The 24,502-nt window shown below is 44.1% G+C and overlaps 1 protein-coding gene across 5 annotated transcripts in view; it reads right to left on the bottom strand.

The window, feature by feature from the left end:
* Positions 1-9,554: 9,554 nt before the first annotated feature.
* The window catches only part of ARHGAP25 (Rho GTPase activating protein 25), a 93,828-nt gene continuing 78,880 nt past the window's right edge, over positions 9,555-24,502 (bottom strand). For all 5 annotated transcript variants that reach the window (XM_031655242.1, XM_021924898.2, XM_031655241.1 and 2 more), the window contains 5 exons: positions 22,340-22,413; positions 20,698-20,819; positions 19,381-19,577; positions 15,820-16,352; positions 9,555-13,327 (listed from right to left, as the gene is read on the bottom strand). In XM_031655242.1, coding sequence (XP_031511102.1) covers positions 13,120-13,327; positions 15,820-16,352; positions 19,381-19,577; positions 20,698-20,819; positions 22,340-22,413 — 1,134 coding nt within the window. In that variant the 3' untranslated portion in view covers positions 9,555-13,119. The remainder of the gene's footprint in view (positions 13,328-15,819; positions 16,353-19,380; positions 19,578-20,697; positions 20,820-22,339; positions 22,414-24,502) is intronic.

The raw sequence follows: 24,502 nt of genomic DNA, 5'->3' as shown, positions 1-24,502 counted from the left end.
AACCGGACTCTGGAAAGATAATATTACAGGGGAGAGTTTTGACCTCAGTCTCTTATCCCCTAGTCCCAGGCTCCATCCCCACCTTGTATTCTACCCCATCCTTGGGTTGATGGAGTGGCATGAACCTACAGCTCCCACTAGTGGCAGGGAGTGGGCCACCAACATTTCCTGCCTGTTCATTTGTTTCTTCCCTTCCACATACCGGATCAACAGCCAGGCTTATGGTATACCAGAAGTATCCCAAAATGCTATCTCCACATTGCAGGGGCATTTCTCCATACACCGGAAATTTTCCACAGACTTGCAGGGAGCCATGGAAGTCTCCAGGCCTTAGGAACATCTTTTCCTTGTTGGCCCCCACAGCCTCAGTTAGCAGGAGGGAAGTTTAAAGCTGGATAGGAAGACTGGGAAGGTCTGGAGTTGGCTTAGAAAAGCTCCACAGCAAGGATTAAGAAAAGCATGCTCTTCTTTTCCTTTCCTCAGTGATGCTTCCTTAGTGTCAGAATGGTGAGACTAGAGGAGCCCAGCATGAAGGGGCAGGAGAGGCCGCTCAGCCTTCCTGGAGTGTGTGCTGCAGATCCACCTGGAGCCCAGGTGCAATGGGCCCCTGTGCTAGGCCCCTCGTGGTCCAGTCCAGGTCCTGGGAGAATTGAACTGTCATTGGGAGCAAAATAATTACAGTAATAAGGAATGTGCTTGTCTGGCATATCTCTGCAAACCCATCATAGTAACAGCTGGATGAGTATAGAATCAGGCATTCAGGGCTGCCAGGTTGAGTTAAATACTGCCTCATCACACCCAACTCATACAAATATTGTTAATAATAATAGCTGAATAAATAATCTCATAATTAACAATTACAAAGAAAAGCCAGGTTTTCCGACCCTGATCCAGAGCCTTTCTCATGACATCCATCGGTTAGCAAGACTTTTGAGTTCTGATCTTATTTATCTTCTGTGATAGAAAATTTAAAACAAAATGAAACAACCACCTGTGGTTTCTAGTTATGAAGACACTAAGATGTTTACTCAGCTGCAGGGGAGATTCTAAAAGATTCTGAAAGTTCTTTCTTTTCACTAGAGAAATAAGTGACAGTCTTAAAAGGGTTACTGTTATGGGCTGAACTGTGTTACCCAAAAATTCATATATTGAAGTCCTAACCCCCAATACCTCAGAATGTGACTGTATTTAGACATAGAGTCTTCAGAGACAATTAAGGTAAAATGTGGTCATGATCTCATTAGTGAGCTCCAATCCAGTATGACTGGTGCCCTTACAAGAAGAGATTGGGATTCAGATGTACATAGTGATTTGACCATGTGAACACACAGGTAGAGGTCAACTATGCTTCTTCTGCAAGCCAAGGAGAGAGGCCTCGGAAGAAACCAATCCTGCTAACACCCTGATCTCAGACTTCTAGCCTTAGAATCACAAGGAAATAAATTTCTATTGCTCAAGCCATGGAATCTGTGATACTTCATTATGACAGTTCTAGAAAACTAACCCCCGGAGGTTGAGAGTTTTTCTGAAAATTTTAATGATGATACAGAATGCAACCTGATAACAGTAGAGTAGAACTGGGTTTCCAACTCAGGTAATTCCTACTCCAGAGTCTTCACATAAATCGAAAATATTAATCGTTCACTACCTTGAACTTTTTTGAAACAATGGCTTTTAAAGGGCTGTTAAAGAACACTTTGGAGGAAGTTATTTTTTTAGTGAAGACTGCTTTCCAAATGCGTTAAGGGCCACTCCACGCCTACGTCCTGGTGCAGTAAGCTTCCGGCAGAGGGCGCACATCTGGACTCTGCATTGCCTCCAGGTGCTTCCTCCAAAACTGAGTGCTGGTGTGAACATGGGTCCTGAAAGGCAAAATGGAAGGTCCAGGTTCTCAGGCCGCCACGATTTGTGTCAGCTCATTGCTGCACCGGAAGCTCGGAATGTGCACATTGGGTCAAGGGCTTGAGACTTCCCATAGTGGCTTTGTGTGGTCACAGACCATTTTCTCAAGTCTGTGTCAGAGGCCCAGAGGCTCTCGCTGTGGCATGAGCCCTCACCCTCGAGCTCCACTACTCAGAGGAGCTGGGAAGAATTTCCACCCTTCCTAGTGGCAAGTCTCACTGTGAGAGCAGAGTGCCACCAGGAAAACAGGACAGAAAGCCTACTTTAAGGAGAATCCTTATACTGGGGGTTATGAAGTGCAATATACCTTATCTTAATGCTAACACTGGTACCATGTAGCCCACGCTTGTCTAACCTGCAGCCCCCGGGCTGTCTATAGGCCAGGATGGCTTTGAATGTGGCCCATCACAAATTTGTAAACTTTCTTAAAACATTATGATATACATATTTTTTTCTCATCAGCTATCGTTAGTGTTAGTGTATTTTATGTTTGACTCAAGACAATTCTTCTTTTCGAATGTGGCCCAGGGAAGCCAAAAGATTGGACACCCCGATGTAGCCCTTTCATCCATACTAGCCTATTTTGCTCTAAAGACGGTCTTGTGCAGTGAGCATGCCAGGCCTCCCCACTACCACAGTTTGCAGGCAAGGAATGTAATATCTCATAGGATGGCCCTAACTGGCACCTACATTGCTAGCCAAAGAATGGCACAAAGACGTGTACAGAAGAGACAGCCTTAAGCAGCTGACTGCTGGCTCCTGCAACAGTGTCGTCATGACATTTGTCCTAGGGTCCCAAGGAAAGAATACAGATCTGCAGCTGAGGAATAGGCTGAGTTGACAAAGCAGCTCCCACAGGAACACAAGGACAAAGGGTGTATGTAGATGTGCACACGTGGTAGCAGGTTCTACTAAAGGAATCTGGACCGACCATTCTGTAAGTACCCACTACACTCAGGGAAGGTATCTGAGCTTGTATTGTTGGCAGGCAAATGTGTATAAGGCAGAGAGTGCGGTAGTTCTATGAGATGTATAGTACACCTGGAAGTAGACAATTAAAAACCTGGAACAGTTCTCACAAGGTAATGCTGTGTTTAAACTTAACCAGCACCACCCTCTGCCTAGAGTAGACAAAGGAAGTCATTTTAGAACTGGAAGTCTGACCTTATAAATTTGCAGCCTACTGAATCTGTCCACTACTAAATCTTTCTGATGTTGACTTCTTTATCTACAAAAATATCTTCTCATCTAGTATTAGTAATAATAACAATAATAGTAGTTTCATATACTAATCAAGAGATTTTTTTAGGTGGGCGTCTTCGAAATCTCTGGGGAGCTAAGACTCCCCTAAACTCCTTTGTCTCTCAGTTTTTACTTAGGTTCCGTTAACAACTGTGGCACACCTAAACTTCCTCATTGTCAATGTGCTACGCTGCCATTTCTACTCTACTGAGACCATCTGTTGGAGAGTCATTCAGCTGCCTCTCTGGCTCCTCGGTGCGAGCTGAAAATAGGGCCTACTCTGGACCGATGCGGCCTTGCAGGCTTAGGAAGCTGACTGTGCTTTGGCAGGGAAGAAAAGGCACCCTTTCCCTGGCTGAACCATCAGGGTGAAAGGCTCCAAGAAGAGACTGCAGGCTGACCTGGAGCTGCTTTGTTTCTTTTTTTTTTTTTTTTGACAGAGTCTCACTCTGTTGCCCAGGCTGGAGTACAGCGGCACAATCTTGGCTCACTGCAAACTTCGCCTGCCAGGTTCAAGTGATTCTCCTGCCTCAGCCTCCTGAGTAGTTGGGATTACAGACACCTGCCACCACGCCCAGCTAATTTTTGTATTTTTAGTAGAGATGGGGTTTCACCATGTTGGCTGGTCTCAAACTCCTGACCTCAAGTGATCCGCCCGCCTTGGCCTCCCAAAGTGCTGGGATTACAGGCGTGAGCCACCGCACCCAGCAGGAGCAGCTCATTGTCCCCAGCCTTACAGCTGTACCTGGGACCTAGAGGCTCTCATTCCCATGGAATTCCAAATGGCTCACTCTCTCTGCCTCCAGCTTCCCTCTGATTCTCTCTGTGGGGTTTCTAACGTCTGGGCCACCCTACCCCACTGCTGGCAGTGCCCTTCAGTTGAGTGGTGCAGGAAGTGCCTCTGCCTTACCTGGTATGCTCTGCATAACTCTCTTTTGCTGCCAGGTGGGAATTTCAATTCTGCTCTTGCCTCTCTCTTCATTTCACTGTGATTTCCAGTAAATCTCCATATTTCAAGTTGGCCGAGCTTTGCTATCAATATGTGCACGCAGACTAATTTCCCAAAAAGCCAATTTGTCAGATGAGCAATTTACTCAATTACTGGAGATTTTTTGAAGTGTTAACTTCGCCCTAAATCTGCCCCAGCTCAGAAGCTTTCAGAAAAATGTTTCCTCTGGGCACAAGACAGTTTGCAGAGTCACTGTGTTGCCAAAAGCAGGAGTAAAAGCAGAAGCAAGTGACTTTGTTGTGAAAAGGGAATATAGTATCTAGCCCTAAAGTTTTTGTTCAAATTAACTCAGTTCATACAAATAAAGCACTTAGAGCAGTCTGGCAGGCAATAGTCAGCCCCCAATAAATGTCAGTGATTATTACTATTATTAGTACTATAATAATGATTACTTTTAATTTAATATATGCATTTAAATTCTATGAATCAAACTATACACTAGATGAAAAATAAAAATAACAGTTTAAATGAGGATGCCAGGGAAAGAAAATAGCAATCCTAGTGGTCCGTATTCTTATTCTCATCATTTACAGTACTTTATAACTACACTTACACCTTAATGACCAGAGTGTACACATAAAGCTATAAATTGGGAGGACTTATATACAATTTCTGATGATTTTCAAGGATAATTTTGACCACAAGGGATTTTTATCTATCGACTTATAAATTAGACTCCCAATATGATGTGGTTGCCCTGACTTCTGAACCTTTGAGGGGGAAGAGGGTTTTAAAAACTTATTTGAGCATGGAATCCATTGTTCAAAGAGTATATCTTGTAAAGAAAAGCCTGCCAAGGAGAAGCCTTGGGAAGCACTTCTGTAATGAATTACATTGAGATCTTCAGAGGATAGAAACTTAATCTCGAGTTAGAGATGTGCTATCATTACCAAAACCACATATGGAGCACCTCTCCCCAGTCAGACAAGAACCAAAGGCAACTGACGTGACTGCTCTCTCCTTGGAAGAATGGCAGGAGCCATGGCACTGTGCACTCAAGCTTCAGGGAGCTTCAGACCCTCCTGCCTGTTACTGTACCCATGCCTGGGCTCTTTACTATGTAAACGTGTTTTGAAACAACTCTCACTACAGAAATGAAAAGCCTGAAGCTTTCTCAGCCAAAAAGGTTCAACTGATGATACTCTACAAAGAATAAATAGATCAATCTAATTGAACTGACCAAACCAGTCAATTTTTCTAATAGAGTAAATAGGATCAAATAGGTAGGAAGAATATGAGCCATATCTTATGGCTCATACTGGGTGGGGTGGCCCAGAGGTTAGAAGATTTAACTGATGATACTCTACAAAGAATGAATAGATCAATCTAACGGAACCAACCAAACCAGTCGATTTTTCTAACAGAGTAAGTAGTATCAAATAGGTAGGAAGAATATGAGTCATAATCCTCAATGTGAATGTGGACTAGTTATTATTTTTATGGTCATTACTTAGGCACAGGTTGAGTGTTTCCTTTGACACTCAAGTCACTGTGGTTGGATGATCCAATGCTAGAATCAGATAGATGTGGTTTTGATGCTTGCTTCTGTCACTTATATTTTTTCAGTTCTAAGTAGCCGTCAATTTGTAAGATGTTCCATTTTAAATGCACCAATCAACTGTAAAATACATACTGAATTTCAAAAGTATTGGAATGCAAAAAAATGTCTCTTAGAAATAGGATATGAACTGTGAGCCTGAGCAGATTACTTAACCTCTCTAAGCCTCGGTTTTCTCATCTGTAAAATGGGGGTGATACTAGCTGCTACATCATAGTTTTCTGTGAAAATTAATTAAGACATTGCAGGTAAAGCAGAAAACACCATGCTTAGGGAATTGAAAGCACTCAATATTTGCATTTTTTAAAAACGTGGCTTTAGTCAAGCATAACTCTTCTAAAATGCCATTAACTGTAGGAGGAAGAATCAGTGTTGTAACATTTTGCTACACCTTGAGTGCAGTCTAGGTGTACTAAGTAAAGACATCATTGGCAACACACTACCAAGATTATCTAGGGATCAACTATCTCAAGATAGGCATAGCAACTGCTGGATGCCATATGATTTCCATGTATTTTATTTCTCCAGTAGCACTCACATTCTTTGGGAGTTGTATTCTAATACTTTCAGAAGAGCCAAGGGAACACACCAAAGTGACTGCTTGAGTAAATAAGTAGCATAAACAGCAAGCCAAACCATTGATGTACACGTCATTGGGCCCGATACTAGGAAATCCCACATGAGAGACTTGAAAGTGAAAGCTGGAATTCTGAGGATATTGGTTTTGCTTAATAAAAAGCATTTCAACAGGTGAGTCACCTTAGTATTGTGGAGTGTGGTTTTGGCTTTTTCTGATTGGGGCTAGTTTTTCATTAAAGGCAATATCTAGCACTGAATAGAAGTAGACACAGTACCTAGTCCCAGCCACTTGCTTCCTGGTGAGTCAGTTCAAGTTCTCACAATTGTGTCTGTGTCCAGCCCCAGAGCAGCTGAGCTGGGTTATGTTCTCACCCAGATCTTTCCTTAAAAGAGGACTGACAGGGAAACCACTGCCCTCTTTCACATCCAGGGAAGGAGCGACTTCTAAGAGAAATAGGGTTTTGTATCCTCGCCAAAGCGTCAGCAAGGATCAAACGTGAAAAACAGAGGGCAAATCCGTGTTTGTGCATCATTAGGTGGGTGTTGTTTCTAAAGTGGTCACGTGGTAACACTTCCTCTGCTCGCTGACCCACCAGGAGTGTTTTGGAAACAGACCATGTAAAATGGGCTGAAGATATCCCAGTGCTCTCCTCTCAGTAGCTGTGAGCCCCCAGTCAGGACGGGTTGTTTTAGCCTTTAAACGTCCACAGGGCCAGAGCCTATATTTAACTGATGACACATCTTACGAGGGGGAAGGGATGGGGAATGCGTGACCCTGTTTCCTCCCACCAACACCAGCCCATTCACACAGAGCCTCTGGAAGGTCTCCCCGGCAGTACTCCTTGAAACTTACCCCATATGCCCCACTCAAGGGCCCTCCCAGGCTTGTGGGAACAGAAAAGGTTTCTTGAAATGGAAAGGAGGGTTGCGAATGAGTGAGGAAACTCAGCATGGAGATATGAGAGGCTCACTCCTTAGCCACACGGAACCAGGGACTCCAAGGCAACCCCGTTCCCAGAGTTCTTTCGAGGGCAGAGCTAATGACACGGGACCCAGAATTGACTCCAGGAAAGGGCTTGGTGATGTGTGGCCTCCCAGACAGCCTCAGAGCAAGCAGGTGGATTTGACTTGGGCAGTGGGGAAGGCAACAGCCTCTAGATATTTTTCCATCTTGATGCTGAGTCAGACAAGGCAGTTAGTGGCTCTTTCCAGAACCCCTGCCGGCCTTCTCTTTTTTTAAAATAAATTCTTTGCAAATTTTGCTTTAGTGCATTTCTGCCAAGGGGTCATTTTCTATGTTGTACTTCCTCCCTGTGTGAGGGCAAGGATAATATAGCCTTGTGTAGATTGTACATATGCTTCAGTTCCTAGCTATGCCACATTGAGACCTCAATAAAAGAGGTTTGATTGCAATCAGAAAAGAGTTGATTTGAGATTTAAAGGAAATGACATGGGTACAGTGCTCACCGGAAAGTATTAAAACGGCATTTGTTACTTATTATTGGTAGTTATTGTCGTGATATTGCTACTGATGCTGAACGAGGACTCAAGACCCAGGGTGAGGTTTAGCATGGGCTGGCCTCAGCAGAACTGAGAGGACATCAATAAAGGGGAGAACAGAGAGAAGGAAGGAGGACAAGTGCCAATTTTGAGCAGGTATCAGGTGTGTGTGTGGGGGGCAGACCATTTCTCCATCCACCCTGAGAATGAGTCCCCCTTTCCCTTTTTAAGGCCTGATTTTTGTACCCTCCCCTATCATAGGCGACCAGGGCCCCACACTGCAATACTCCTAGGCGACATCCATACTGTTTTTTTTGTTTGTTTGTTTGTTTGTTTTTTGAGATGGAGTCTCGCACTGTCACCCAGGCTGGAGTGCAATGGCAAGATCTCGGCTCACTGCAACCTCCGGCTCCTAGGTTCACGAGATTCTCCTGCCTCAGCCTCCCGAGTAACTGGGATTACAGGCACACACCACCACACCCGGCTAATTTTTTGTATTTTTAGTAGAGACAGGGTTTCATTATATTGGCCAGACTGGCCTCGAACTCCTGACCTCGTGATCCGCCCACCTTGGCGTCCCAAAGTGCCGGGATTACAGGTGTGAGCCACCGTACCTGGCTGACATCCATACTCTTCATCTGTTCTTCCACCCACAGTACAACTTACCTGGCCAGGCTCTCATTCCTTCATTACACAGCTTTCTGCTAGGAATCAGATAACTACTATAAGGATGATACTAATGATTAATAGAAGCTTCATGGAGCCTCCCAGAAAGATCACGTTTGTGGTTAATATTCCAAAGGCTACTAGTAGGGATTTCTCAATCTAACGTGAGTCTGAAAGGGAGATGATTTTCATCAGAGCTATTCTCAGGACTCTTTAAATCAGGCCCTCAAGCTCTTATCTTCTTTGCCTGTGTATAGAGTCAACCCTTAAAGCAAGTAAACAGTGTCCCCATATATTTAGGAATTCTCAAAATCCTTGGATTTGTTCATACTAAGCTACCATTAAATACTGATTTTTTAAAAACATCTTTGGGCTCACTTTTCACCATCTGCAAAATGGATATATAACATAAATCCATTCTGTATCTTTAATCGTGTCTTATCCTAGATGAATAAACATATGAAAAATCAGCCTGTAAATCAGAGAATGTAGCTGTGTTAACTGGAGATGGGAAAGGGGAACAGGTAGAATTTATATTATCATTAGTCATGACTAAAGCCAAACTTAGCAGTTTTAAAATTATTTAACCATCCTGATTGCATATGGGAATCAAATGGGAATTTTTCTTTTCAGTACCAATTCTTAGGCCCCATCCTCAAAGATTCTGATTCAATCGTCATGATATAGGATCTGAGCATCAGAATTTGTTTAAAGTTCCTAAGGTAATTCTCTTGTGCCACCAAGACTGAAAACCAGTGTTTTACACTAGTATTGGGAATACACAGTAGCTGAAAAACTGGCATCATATTAGATGGGTCTTGGTTGTGATCATGAGCTGAGGAGAGCTCTATATTCTGGAAGTACTCAGCAAAGGGGTTCAATGGGGTTCACACCATGGTTGCAGTTTAGGGGAAAGAACCCTTGGAGAGAAAGCAAGAATCACAGGAATCACTGAATCATGGGTTAGAGGAGCCCTCCAAAATCACCTCCTTCAATCTTCTTCCTAATTTCTGTGTGAGCACTGGCCATTTAATTTATGTTTCTGGCCCTCGGTTCCCCTGTCCGTTAAATAAACTGGTTGAATTAAATACAATCGGAGCGTTTTCCAGTTTTTATCCTGTGATTCTAAGAGAGTTTCCAGCATCAGAAGGAAAACAAGCTACAGTTACACAGCTGTGTTGATATTCTCTGCTTATTCCCAGTTGCCCTGGGACATCCTCTGAGCTACAAGCCCCCTGGCTCCAGCTTCTCCGCCGCCGCCGGCCAGATGCCAGCCTGAGCTTCTGAGTGGCAGCTGGAGCTCCACCCTCAGGTCCTCCCTCCCAGCTTTCTCTGGCAGGATGAAAGGTTTTGTGTAATTCTTGTAAATGCAGCCTATTTTAATTGCAGAAGCAGCCTCCAAGTGTTTTTTCTGCTCTCCGGCAAGCACGTGACCTGACCACTGCTGCTATCTGGAAAGGAAGTGGTGGAATGTGGAAGTTTACAGGGCGTTCGTGTACACACATCTTCTGGTCCAGAGCCTGTGGAATCCAGCCAGCTGTTGCTGTGCCACTGTGTTCTCTGGCCTCCTCTCAGCGGCCTTGGGCAGCCTGGGAGTCTCCCGCTTCGTGCTTTTCTGAAGGGACAGGCCTTTGAGCAGAGTTTTAGGAAGTTGGTCAAAACAGCAACAACAACAAAATGTTTATAGTTTACATCCTATGCAGCTGTCTCTGCACTAAGAGTGCCACACGTGGTCTCTCCAGACTGCGGGCTCTGACCAGAATCCACTGGAAGGGGAATCATCCCAGCCAATAGCCTAGTACAAATTGTCCTATCCAGTGTACAGACTTACTGGAAAAGCATCACATCTGCCCCAAACTTAAGATAAGAGTACCCTGATAAGGGACAGGCTTGAGGCTCTGACAGAAAAGGAGTTTTGGAGGGAAGAGGGCAACAGGTTTTCAAATGCACATTGAAGACCTTTCTAGGTTCTCAGCCCATGAGCAAAGAGGAGAGTGGGTAACATAGAGGTGAGGGTGTGGCTGGGAAAAAGGCAGATTTGATGGAGTCCTTTCCATGGAAGGGCTCTGAAAGTACAGGTAGTTGCTGCAGAGTCCAACAGCACACCCGACACAGGTCAATCTCCAGGTATTGCCTTCTAGAACCTGGCCCTTTGGTCCAGCTGAGGCCTGGAGCTACCCGGTCACGCAATCACATGCATGCCTTTTGAGGGCATTAAAACAGACTCCAGATCTTCTTTTCTGGCCCTCAGGGGTTCCCTCCTTCCAGCCTTTTCCAGCAGGATGAAGGGGTTTGTGTGACCCTTGCACTCATAAGGTCCCAGGGTCCTAAAACACCCCGTTTCTCGTCTTCTCCTTGTATGCAAGGTGGCACAGGAGCAAATAGTGGCAACTGAAGCGAGCCAGACTCTGCTCTTGATTGTGAAGAGGGATTGACACTTGCAGGTTGTCTAGTGCTTCTGAGGCCAACATCTGCTTTGTCGCCTCATAATACTGGTGGAAAAAAATAGAAAGAGAGACATTGCCAGATGAGGAGGTAGTTGGAATTCAAACGTGGCACTTCCACTCAGCATGAACTCTGGCTTCCGGACCCAGCAAGGTCCAATGATATGGGCCTCAAAACAGACTTGAGAGCCTCCTCTTTGTATCTTCAGACAAATGTTTCCTTTGGAAATTGTGACAGCAGCCACTTCCATATCCAACTCTGTTTTAGCTCCCAAAGAGTCAGTGTGAGGAATCCGTGCGAGAACACAAGGAGATGTGCCTGGCAGAAATGCAGGCACTCACTAACGTCAATCAGGTGGTCAGTAAGTGTTTCCGTGCTTGCTATTCTGTAATTTTAAAACACCTACAGCTCAGGAATCCCAACACTTTATTGCTTTTCTTACGAATGTTGTAGATGAATTTCCCCTCAATCTTCTGCAAGCAAGCCTAGATGGGAATGCTGTAAGAGTCACCCACCCTCTCCATCAATCTGGTCCTCAAAGGGGCTGGCGTTGGTGGAGCAGGCCTTGAGTAGTGGGACCAAGAAACACTGATGCTCCTGTCTGTACTTTCACTCTGTGGGTAATAAGTCATGGCCATAGGAAGGCAGGACTAACCAGAATGAAGAAGACAGAAAAAGGAATGACAGAGGAGGCCCACGTGCTGGGGAAGGCTAAACTCTCACTGAGGCAACCATAGATTCCAAACCACTAATTAAGCCATGGGGCTTCAAGAGTTCAAGCACATTTATGGGAGCAATGGGATGAAAGACGTAAATTTGATACAGGTAATACCTGCTGGGCAACTGGGTCAGGGGTCTCCAGAGCTGAAAGCACACTTGGGAATATCTATTGATCTTTGTTTTTATCTCATTATTATTCAATTCCTGTTCTGTGTGTTTTATAATATACATTATGGAGTACTATAGTAGTACATGTATATAATTTATAAATAAATATATTGCTGGGTGTATGCTCAAACATTTTCTGTTGATGAGGTACCCAGTCAAAAGAGCTTGGAGACCATCTAATTAGAATGGTAACAACAAAAAAGGACTCAACCAACCTACCTAGAGGTCCGGGGCCTGACCAGGGCCTCTGCCAGGCTGGCTTGACATAGAAGGGGAAGAATCAACTGTCCACTGGGAAAGCCCCTCTCCCACCATCATCCAGTGCCTGTTGTCCCTTTGAAGGGTAAAATCATTTGCATTTTGGTGAAACAGGAAAAAAGAAACTATTATCATGACAATTAATGTCCAAACCCACAACAAATCGTATTATAGTAGGAAGCCTTTGTTCCCAGGCCCTCCATCCACAATTAAAAAGCAAGTAGGGACTAGATTGTATCTTCTCATGTAATCCCCACAGCAATTGTGTGAAATACAGAAGAAATGGGGGCTCAGGAAGTATAGAAACACCTGTCCTTGAAAGGCAAGTCGGGACTGAAATGCAGCCCATGCCCTGCTCAGCAAGCCATCTACCCCAGGGGAGCAGTGTCTTGTGCTAATTCTCACAAAGGTGCTGTATGGATTAGCAATAGCCTTGCTTTTTAATTTTTGCTTTATTTGAATATAATTTTCTCATCAATTTTGCTTGTATAAATACAGTTTGTTGCTTGTTCTGGTTTAGCCTAATAATAAGTTGGAGAAGACCTGGAGAACGGGCATCATGGTGGGGTGGAAAAATGGGGTTCTCGCTTCAGCAGATGTATCCCCCCAAACACAGCACTCCGTGGATGAGGACTCAAAAGATGAATGTCATTTTCTGCCCCTGTGTCTCAGAGATGCCCTGAGGCTGTCTGACAAGGCAAGCTGTTCCACACAAAAAACAAAGAATTAATCACACCTCAGCTCAGCCCGTGTTGGGGCCAGTCTATTGCCTGGGTCCTGAAATGTGCTGCCTTGAATGTCTTCGTTGGACATGGTCATGCCTGAGACTGGAGTGGAATAACAAAATCCATTTGAATACAGCGATGGACGGTCAGAGATGTCCACACACATCTCTGTTCACCCTCACCTTCCTGCAAACTCTATTCATTTATTTATGGAGAAATTTAATGTTTCCCTCAAAATATCCTTTCCCTCTCAGAGAGTAATTTTGTATCGCCGTCATCAGGTAGCACTGAGAAAGGGGTCAGAGTTAGGCCTCTCTCGGGCTGTCCTTGCAGTACTCCTGGGATCCTTAAGCCTCGGTCTTGGGTTCCTTCATGGATTTGACAAATTCCTTGACTTCTTCTTCCAAGGCCTTGTTCCTCTTCTCAACATCCTCCCGGGAGCGCTCCATGTTGCGGAGGCTGATCTCTAGGGCTGCAAACTTCTTCTTTTCATTCTCCAGTTCTTCATTGAGCCTCACCACCTTAGCCCAAACGTCATAATTCTCCTTCTCAAGGCTACAGGGAAGGAAAGAAAAGAATGAAAGAATATGGCAATTCATTCTAGGCTCTTCCCTCCCCCTTGCTTACAACCTGCTGTTCATTTTACTTTTCAAATCACAAGACCCTTATCCAACCTCTCAGCTATGTCCCGATGATGAAGATGTCCCAGGAAACCTGAATCCCCACAGCACTTCTGAGCCCCTCCTTTGTCATTTAACACCATCTTGTGACATCTATTGTGTTTTGGTTTTTTTTTCATGTCATTTTGTTTTGTATCTTCAACCGGATAACAAAGTCTTTGAAAGAAGAGACCAGCTCTAATAGATCTACATATTCACTCCCATAGCACCTTGTATCAATCCTGGAAGCCCCATCCATATTCCAGATTTCTCACACCTCTTTTTCATGAGTGCCTCCTCATCCTGTGTCAATGGGGAGCACAGACCAGCACCCTGTCTTATTAAGGATCTTCTGGGGACCAAGATTTGGAGAAACAGAGAGAACTGCCCTTTGGGGAGCCGTGATCCTGGCAGTCTCACCCTCTCTTCTGAATCCCACGCCAGGTGAAAAATCTGCGGGATTCCTGAATTGCCAGGATTTTCATCGTTACTGGCCAAAATCCTAATGTAGTGGCCCCCTGCCAGGCTGTGCTGAATTAACTCTTAGCAATGAGTATACATATGCTGATTGTGTGACTGGAAATCTGTTTCAGAATTTCATTCTGTAGAGTGTGCCTCCCTTCTCTCCAAATGGCCTGCCCATTTGCACAAGGGAGACTTGAGCTCCCATGTGAGCCCAAAACTTGGGTTCTACCTTCAAGGGCTTTGGTCTATTCTGTGGGTAACAATCCATCTTCACAACTTTGCCTACCCCCGCCTATCTCTTCTTAAAGCTAAATTGGTCTCATTCCTTCTGACCCTCTCATTACAAATCTACTTTTCTTCTCCAAGTTCTCTGAACCCCTCTGGTTCTGGAAGAAATTCCAAGTAAGGCACTGTGCTAGATCCTGACCATGGGTTCCAGTGGGAGGTGGAATCTGTGTGGGCTCAGGAGCCTGGGATGGGAGGCTTCCTCGACTGGTGGATTCAGAGGACTCTGTTCCATTCAGAAGGAGCAGCCACCTCTGTGGCAGCCAGTTCTTTTCCTACCCTGTTGAAGATACTCATGTTTGAGTGCAGCATGAGTTTTCTATGGGACTGCTTTGATCACTGCTGAGATGTCACAGAAGTCTTTAATTCTACAAATGATTGGTTTCAGGTTCTTAGATAAACAAGCTACATTTTGCTTCTGGATGGCAGCTCTCTGTGTGGAACAATGAATGAGGGCTCACAGAAGCCTTCCCTTCAGATACCCGAGTCTGCATGGACTAAGACGTAGCCATAAATCTAAGAGCCCATGAATTCACATTTCACTGCCTCATGACTAGTGCTGATATGGGCACAACTGGATCAAGGTTTTCTCTCCTGAAAACAAATTTGCTGGCCAATCAGTAGTGTGAAAAATATTTCAAGAAAATACTCTACTTACCCAAGAGAACAAATTGTGTGCACGGATCTTGGGAATTTGCATGTGACAGAGGCAATAGCTGCCTAACTGGCCTCCCACCTCTGTTTGCCCCCTGCAGCCAGTGCTCAGTGGGAAGCCAGTGAGCCAATGAAGCATAAACCAGGTTGAAACCATCCAGACTCAGGCTTTCCAGTGGCTGACAAATCCCTACAGCATCCTGGCCTCCTGTACTTCTCCACTCTCATCTGCTAATCACTCTCCCTGGCCTCAGGCGGCTTCCGTTCTTCCTGGGTGGGACCATGGGGGCCTGCTCCTTTCTCACAGCCTCAGCAGTGGCCATAATCATCTCCCATCTCCACACCTGACTTGCTCCTCATCTCCTTCAGGCCTTTACTCACCTGCTGCCTTCTCAGGGAGGCCTTCCCTGATCCCCCTATTTTACATTGGAACCCGTTCCTTGAACTTTCCAACCTCCTGACCCACTTTATTTTTCTCCACAGCACTTGCCATCAGCTGACATAACATATATTTTATTATATATTTGTATTGTCCATCTGTCTCCACTAGAAGAAGTTCTGTAAGTGCAGGGACTTTTGTCTCTTTTGTTCAGTGCTATACCCTAACAACTAGAATGTGCCTGGCACAGAGGAGGGGCTCGAGGAATGTTTGCAGAATCCACGAATGACCTTAACATAAAAAAAATTATTTCCTTTAAAGTAATTAAAGCATGTTGATTCTTAAAGAACCACTGTTTGGAAATTATTGATTAAGCTACTTAAGCTAGATATTGACATTTCCTAAATCTAGTCTAAAGTTTAGAGTGTGCACCAACTTAGTCATCTCATTGTTCCCTTTACTCTTTCCTTCCTAGACCTGCTATAGATTACTGTCTTCCCCACACTGAAGCTTTATGATGTGATTTCTCTGGCGGGTGGGAACAATCCCTCTTATCTCTAAAGATGGAAGCCAAGTGCCTCTCAGTGTCCCTCTGTCTGACTTACTTTTTAATCTGTTCTTCATACATTTGCTTCTGTGTTTCTATTTCCTTTCGTAGCTCTTGGACCGTCCTCTGCAAAGAATGAAGTTCCTCTTCTCCAGAGTTCTTTTTTCCAGGCCCAGTTTCAGCGTTTGGACTGGCAAGAGTATCTCCCTTGGAATCACAGGCTTGGGAAGAGAGTGCACTGGCTTCCTCCCGAGGGGATCCTGGCAGGGAAGGGACATTATCGTAGGTGGAAGTCCGCTGGGAGTCAGAAAGTTGGCGCAAGTCTTGAGACATCGTTCTCCTGTGCCCTTCCCCTGCCTTAGCCTCTGAGGAAGGCGACCAGAATTCATTTTTAAAGATCTCCATTTTGCTGCTATTGGCACCTTGAAAAGCTGATGTCAAGAAACATTTCCGGTTAGGGAGTGTTTGAGTCCTTTTACGAGGCTGCATCTTCCAATCTCCTGGCTTCTCCCTGGGTACTTTGCTGCTGTCCTCCGGAAATCCATCGCTTGGCTGCTGTCCGGTGGGGCTGGTTGTATCAGAGTCGCTTGTCTAGAAAAGAAACAGACATGGATGTCACATGGGTTTTCACTCTGTGTGTCATGCTCCCAAGGTAAGGATTAGAGACCCCAAAACAAATGTTCCCTGGGAGCATACCTATGAAATTCTTAATGTATCACATTAGTTGATTATCTGCACTGGCATTTTTTTCCAAAAGGATATTGCACTAAAGGAACCATGTTCTAGAGATGAAGTGCTCACCAAAATCAAGTGTTTCTTTGTGGTTAAAGAGTCCTAAAGCAGGATCCTTATGTAATCTTAGAATGGGTGGTCTCTGTAACTATGACTAAAAACCCGGAAGCCATAAAAGATTGATAAATTTGACCTTTTGATTTCCATGACCTAAAAAATTAAAAAGAACAAAAATAAAAACAAAGTAACAAATCACCACATACCAAACCAAAAAAAAAAAAAAAAAAACTGGCAAAAAGTATTTGCTATGCATATCAGACAATTGGTTACTCTCCTTAATAGATAAACTTCATAAAAGTTGTGACGGAAGAGATCAACAAGCAATATAATTATGGGCAAAGGGCAAGATCAGGCAGTTCACAGAGGAAAAAATGAAGCTAGTCCTTGTACATAAGAAAAGATGTTCAGCCTCTCTAATAATAAGAGAAACTCAAATTAAAATTAAAATTACTGAAATGCCAGTTCTCACTTATTAGATGAGCAAACCCCCAAAATTTGACAACACACTCTGTTGGTGAAACTGTAGGAAAACAGCTCTTTCATGCATTGCTTCTGGAAGTGTAAAAAGACACAAACTCCAATAATTTGTTTCAAAATCACACAATCAAATCTATTTACCTTCTGACCCATCAAGCCCACTTCTGAAAATTTATTTGAGAAATACATCTGCCTGAGTACAAAAGGAGGTCCCAAGGTTATTTATTACAGCTTTGTTTGTAGTATGAAGAACTGAAAGGCTGGGTGCAGTGGCTGACGCCTGTAATCCCAGCACTTTGGGAGGCTGAGGAGGGTGGATCGCTTGAGCTCAGGAGTTTGAGGCCAGTCTGGGCAACATGGTGAAACCCTGTCTCTACAAAAAATATGTCAAAAAAATTAGCCCAGCATGGTAGTATGCACCTGTAGTCCCAGCTACTTGGGAAACTAAGGCCGAAGGATTGCCTCAGCAGGAGGTCAAAGCTGCAGTAAATTGTGATCATACCACTGCACTCCAGCTTACGCAGTAAAGTGAGACCCTGTCTCAAAAAAAAAAAAAAGAAAAGAAAAAAGAAAAAAGAAAAAGAAAAAGAAAAAGAAAAGAAAAGAACCGAAGGCAGTCTGTTCATCTATAGGGACTGGTACATCTACAGAATGGGACACAATACACCTCCCGAAAACATGAGGTCATATGAGGTAGCTGTCTCTGTATTGACATGAAAAAGTCTCCAGGATACACTGCTAAGTACAAAAATGCAAGATACAGAGTTGTGTGTAAGAGTGTGTATATGACTGTATGTGTATGTGTGTGACTGTAGAGAGAGAGAGAATTATAATACATTTTGTGTAAAAAAAGAGGTAAATAATTTATACTCATGTCTTCTTATATTTTCATAAAGGAACATTGGAAGGATAAATAAGAAACTAAGGCAGAGAGGGATGGGGTGGGTGGGAGGGAGCAGAACTTCTCAACGTATACCTTTTCCTATCTTTTTGATTACTTGAACTATGTGCTTATATATATTTTTAATGAAATTATAAAGAAAAAGGAGACAGAATATGAGACCTAAACATAAAATCAATCACTTGTTGGCCTTTTGGCTAAGATCAAGTGAGACCTAAACATAAAATCAGACAATTGGGTTCAAGCCCTCCCTTTACCTTTGTAGCCAATCACTTGCTTCAGAAACCCCACCTGGAGTTAGAGGCACCTGGGTCCTGAAGGGAGAACTGGATCTGAGTCCTCCTCTATAACAAGCTAGTGCTACTACACTGGGCCAGCTTCTCAACCTCTCTGAGTTTCTGCTCCTCAGTAACACAATACGAATGACAAATTCTGCCTTACAATGTTATGTAACATGAGGACTCTAGAGGTGAGCAGTGTAAATTTCCCAGCATAGTGCCTACCCACAGAAATCAATAAATGGCAGAAGCCTATTAAATGAGTACAATAATAGCTATTCTCAAGGACTGTGGGATGATCTTGTTACATGAAGTATGAGCGTTTTTAAATTTTATTTTAGTTTTAGAGTGTTAGTAGAATGCATTGCATCCAGAAAGACCTATCCTAAGAAAAATCACAACTACCACCCACTACCTGCCTTTTAAACAAATCTTCAGGGTTAACAGTACTGTAGGTAATTTGCATCATCTGGTCAACTAGAAATCTGAAATCCATTTTTTGGCCACACATAAAGATCAAGCTACTATATAAAGTCCACATGTTCTTTGTAAAACTATTTGTTCCTATAAATATATAAAAATATTTGACCTTTGTAAATTATTGCCCTCACATAGTCTACATTTCAGAGTCAGCAGAGCTTTTGGACATTGGGAACGTGAGTTTCAACCCTTCAGCACAAACGTGGGGGCTGACATGGCTGAGACTGCTTATCGAGGAATGAGAAATATTACACAAACACATCACATACTCTGAGAAAGGAATCACGTTTCATGGGTTAGCAGGAAACCAGTTTTCTCTGGACATTCACCCGGAATTTTCAACAATTCCCACCAAAACATTTACAATGTAGTATACATTTTTTCCCATTCAACTTCTCTGGACTGTATTTGAGCCTTTCTTTTAGAGTGGGCTTCAGTGAGGACCCTCATTGCTCAGTTATTGGGCGATTGGCACACTTGTCACTCACCCCCCTCAAAGATGCCAGTAGAAACTAGATTTGGAAAGAGGCCAGGCTTTCAAGGTATGTTCAGATGAGTCTGTACCAGCTGTGCCCACTGACACTGCATCACCTAAAACTCCCCAAATTGCCATCCCAGAGCGGACCTTACGTGGGATGGCCTGGACTAAAGGAAGAACCCAATGGAAGCAGAAAGGTTCTCTGTGCCTTACCATGCTACTGAAGCTGTCTGTCCTAGAAATTCGGAGGTCTTCAGTGGCATCCCAGCCCACAGAGCTTCGGGCCACTGGAGCTTTCTTGGGGTCGTTTTTCTGGGCAGGGGGTGATAGGGGTACATCCTTGGACTTGGGGAAGAGGACTTCATGGTCTCTGATCATCATAGTCATCACTCTTTGGATCTGAGGAGTCCCTGAAAGAAAGAAGAAAAAGATCTATAGTGTAGTGTAGGAGGCAGGTAGTCAGTCCTCAAGGATCCCCACCCGTGGATGTCTCCAAACTCGGTTCTAAAACTACAAGGCCCAGAAGGGCCTCATTTTTCTTCTCAAAAGACCCTTTTTAATTGCTTGGAGTTGGAGATTACGTTGAAAGGGATGGAATACAAGGACATGGGAGAAGAATGAAAAAGGGAGCTGTTTCAGAGGGAGCCAATAGTCCACTGGATTAGTTTTTGATCAGGAAAGTAGGCAATAAAACAGCAGAGAAAATAAAGACATCTTTCTCTCCTGATGTGGTCTTCAATATGATCTATGGTTTCTCATCAGACACACAGCAAATATGTGCCAGGTTTTCTTCCCCCACGCCCATGGCAGATATCGGTACTCTGTGTCTGGACACAGCTTCAGAAGTCTGCACAGCACAGCTTTATAAGCAGCCTTTTTGTGGGCTGGCTCATAAAATGAAACCTGGCTGGGCATGGTGGCTCACACCTGTAATCTCAGCACTTTGGGAGGCCAAGGCGGGAAGATCACTTGAGGTCAGGAGCTTGAAACCAGCCTGGCCAACATGGTGAAACTCTGTCTCTACTAAAATTACAAAAATTATCTGGGTGTGGGGGTGTATGCCTGTAGTCCCAGCTACTCGAGAGGCTGAGGCAGGAGAATCACTGGAACCCAGGAGGCAGAGGTTATAGTGAGCTAAGGTCGCACCACTGCACTCCAGCCTAGGCAACAGAGTGAGGCTCCAACTCAATAAATAAAAAAAAAATAAAATAAAATGAAACCTGCTTGCTCAATCTGGCTTAGGGTATGTAAAAGTAATAAAAGACTAAGAAACACTGGCTAGCTATTTTTGTACTAGTCTACTGTACTGTGGGACCGTTGGGCAAACCCTTGACCTCTGTCCTTTGTTGTGATCTGAAAAATAGACACAATTCCTGCCCCGCCTACCTCACAAGGCTATTGCATGATTCAGATGAGATAGATAACCAGCTGAAAATGCTTGGCAAACTGCAGAGCAGTGCACAAATATCAGGGGGAGTGTTGTAATTGTTACTTCCTGTGTACCTGCTTTCACTATGGGACCAGCCATACCTCTCATGATCACGGCAGGGTCTTCGACCTTCGACCTGATGAGATTCACACCAATCACAGTAGCCAGGTTGTCCACGCTCATCTTGTTAACAGCACAGTTCAGCTGTATTTCATGTAGGAACCTGCAGGCAGCCAAGAAATCCCATGGTAGAAAGCAGGAAGTAGCCAGGAAGAAGCACTACAGGGTTCCAGCGAGAACTCAGGGATGGATCTAACACTTTCCTCCCAGTCTCAGGAATGAGACCAGCCTGCTTTGCCCACAAGAATTTAGCCTCATCCTGAAAGACCCAAGACCAAGGAAGGAAGAGAAACCAGGGGGGTCCTGCCCAGCTGCTGGGGTGGGGGTTGTGGGAGGTGGGTGGAATCACATAAGCAAGAGACAAGATCCACTTCCAGGACCTCAGAGTGGACTAGAAAAGGTAAAATGGGTATCTGACCATACCCCTGTCTTGCCCTGATAGGCTTATCTCCCAGCTCTCAGCACCCTTCCCACCCAAGTCTCCAGAGAGGAAAACTTTATTGGTAAGACAATTTCAGGGCCAGGGAATCCATGGTGCCTCCTTGTTCTCATCCTCTGATTAGAGCACAAGCATTGCTAATTCTCAGCAGGTGCTCCATAACTGATACTGAATTTTTGCTAAAATTCTACTCCTTTTGAGGCACAAAGCTCTCAGATTCACTGTAAAAATAGGGAATTTCTAAATACACTCTCTAAAAACCATTTTAAAATGGATAGAATGAAGCAACACAATTTCAAATACAGAGCAATTATTAAATAAATGGTGATGTGTCCAAATGATGAAACATTATGAAATATTACGAAGTTATTCATAATCCAATTTTATGACATAGAGAAATGCTCATAATAAAACATTAAACCAAAAAAGCAGGATACAATCCTTTATATAATTTTGATTTAGAATAAAATATTATTCCCCTATATTTATATTAAGGTGTGAAAAGATCTATCATGGAGAGAAAACACCCAGACGGGAAAATGCCTGAGTGTTAACAGTACTTATTGCTGGTGAAGGGATTGTGGGTCCTTTTTATTTCTCATTTACCGTTTGCTGTATCTTCCTGGTTTCCAAGTCAAGCAAGTATGACTTTTATTATCTAGGAACTACAACAAATTACTTTTTAAAAATAAAAGACAAAATTCAGATCAGTCTGGGATGAAGATCCCAGTTCCCAGCCCAGCCCAGCCAGATCTGGGTCAATCCACAGCTAGAGTTGCCACAGGGGTGGTGCACAGCAGGTCCCCAGAAAGGGCTGAAGGAAAATAACCAGCGTGGCCCAGAATGACTGTCTCCCTGGAGCTAAGCTATGGCTCAGAGTCACAAAGATGGGAGATCATTCTAGAATCATTATAAGGATTCTGGGTTCTCTTGCATGTCCCAGGACTCTGAGCAGTGCTGAGGCAGGCCTAAAGGGGGGAGCACGTTCATTTTTTGGGTCAACCAGGTTTTCAGAATCCTTGAAATTATACAGGAAGCTACTTCAGTGCTACGTGAATACAGCTGATCTTCCAAAGTGCTGGACCAGAATCTCTGTGTTCACAGAGGTGGTCCCTCCTCTTCTAACTAGGAGCTTCTTTCTGATGGGGTTGAAAACTGTAGAGTTGATACCAGGGGCCTCTCACCTGCAGATGTAGCTCAGGAGACTATAGTTGTCACGAGGAAGGATGGAGAGCTGCTTCATCAACTCCTGCTGAGCCTGGGAAGAGATTTACACCAGTAAATCATTTACCAGTAAATGAGCCTGCCCACATGCGAGCAAGGAGACCCTGGAACAGAATTGGTGTATCTGTGAAGAAACAACACTTTGGCAGTCATTCCTGTCCCTGTAGTTTTGTGGGTTTAAAAAAAAAATGGAAATAACTCTAAATTCTCTTATAATTTTTTTAAAAGGGTCATAGTTTTTTTTTTTTTTTTTTGACAAGGAGTCTCCCGCTGTCGCCCAGGCTGGAGTGCAGTGGCCGGATCTCAGCTCACTCTGACCTCCGCCTCCTGGGTTCACGCCGTTCTCCTGCCTCAGCCTCTCGAGTAGCTGGGACTACAGGCGCCCGCCACCTCGCCCAGCTAGTTTTTTGTATTTTTTAGTAGAGACAGGGTTTCACTGTGTTAGCCAGGATGGTCTCAATCTCCTGACCTCGTGATCCGCCCGTCTCGGCCTCCCAAAGTGCTGGGATTACAGGCTTGAGCCACCGCGCCCGGCCAGTTTTTGTTATGTATACTTTTTATTTATCTGTAACTATGACACTGCACCCCACCTTTGACTGTGAGCTACTCTAAGGAAGGACTGTTGAACAAATCATACGTTAATTGTTTGCTTAAGAATGCTTGAGATGTAACAATCCAATAAAGAATAAGACCACAATAAGATATCTCAGAATCACTTTAAGACTGGTGAGAAATAGAGGATTCTTCTGAGAAGGATTTCAAGCACTATGGCCTAGCTGAGACCTGCTGGCTCACAGAGACAGGCAGACCAGGCTGGAGGACGGTGCAAGGTCAGACTGTTCAAGCTCTGCAATGGATGACCATGGATGTCAGACAAGGTCTACCAGGAATGCACGAGCCAAAGAGAAGAGGGACAGTGAGCTTTTCCGTGTTCTTTTCAACCACAGCTGCCTGTAGGGTCTGTAGTCACCATATGCAACATGGTGCTTGTGAGAGTACACAATTCACTAGCCGGACATGGTGATGTGCACCTGTAATCCAAGCTACTCGGGAGGCTGAGGCAGGAGAATCGCTTGAAACCAGAAGGCAGAGATTGCAGTGACCGGAGAACGCGCCACTGCACTCCAGCCTGGGTGAAAGAGCAAAACTCCATCTCAAAAAAAAAAAAAAAAAATAGAGAGAGTACACAATTCACATGTGGTATGCAGGCACTCCTCAAACCTGAGCGGCTCTCCTGCAGAAAACGCACCCTCCAGCCTTGTCAGCCTACACGGAGCAGCTTCTGTAGATGTTGACCTTCTTAGCGTAGCGTCAGCTTCATGCTAAGATCCCTTTGTCAGTTGAGTCAAGTAAATTCATTGCAAAGGTTGCTACAGACTCACCCCTCCTAGCTGCCACCTCTGCCATGTTTTCACCAGTGAGAAGGGCGTTGGTCCCTGTGTGTAGACATGCATTGCCACAGATGTGGAAACTCTCAGAGATGCTGAGGTTGAGAAAAGCTGGGAGATGCAAGTCTAAAGTGAGTGCAGGGGTGGGAATCTTACTGTCAGAACGGCATCTAGGTGCTTCCTTTGCTTTTCCCAGAACCCAGGGGTGAGATGCAATCTGAAACATTTATCTTTTTAGCTGCCTTTTAAACATTATTCCATAAAATTTTATTACTTTCACAATAGTGAGCAGACACACCAGTATAAGTTAAGACTTTTCATATCCCCTTCTCCCTCCCCCAATAAAATTCTTAAGTTATGCACAAAATATCGTGCCTCAGATCCATGCAATCTAATTTTTGTTTGGAAAAGAGCTACAAAACCTGTATCATGTTAGCCACATCATTATTGTTCTCTTCCTTCCCTGAAATATAAAGTCAGCTTTCCTCTTATGTCAGGATCTATTCAAATCATGATGCTCCCCCCATCCTCAGTCAGGGATGGAAGTTCTCACAGCTGTGTTTTCTTACAGGGCTAGGGTGCTATTTCTTCATTCATTTTAAATAAATATATTCTATGAAGCAGGCTATCTCATACATTCTGAAGTATGGAAGATAATAAACCTTCCCTTATATTGAAAAAAATGTTAAAGTCACCCACCAGTATCATATCCCTGGGTCCTCAAAACAATCCTAG

The sequence above is a fragment of the Papio anubis genome, chromosome 14 (assembly GCF_008728515.1).
Source record: "Papio anubis isolate 15944 chromosome 14, Panubis1.0, whole genome shotgun sequence".
In the NCBI taxonomy this organism is placed as follows: Eukaryota; Metazoa; Chordata; class Mammalia; order Primates; family Cercopithecidae; genus Papio; species Papio anubis.
The sequence above is the reverse complement of the archived record's forward strand: the minus strand, read 5'-3'. Positions and strand labels throughout refer to the sequence as shown.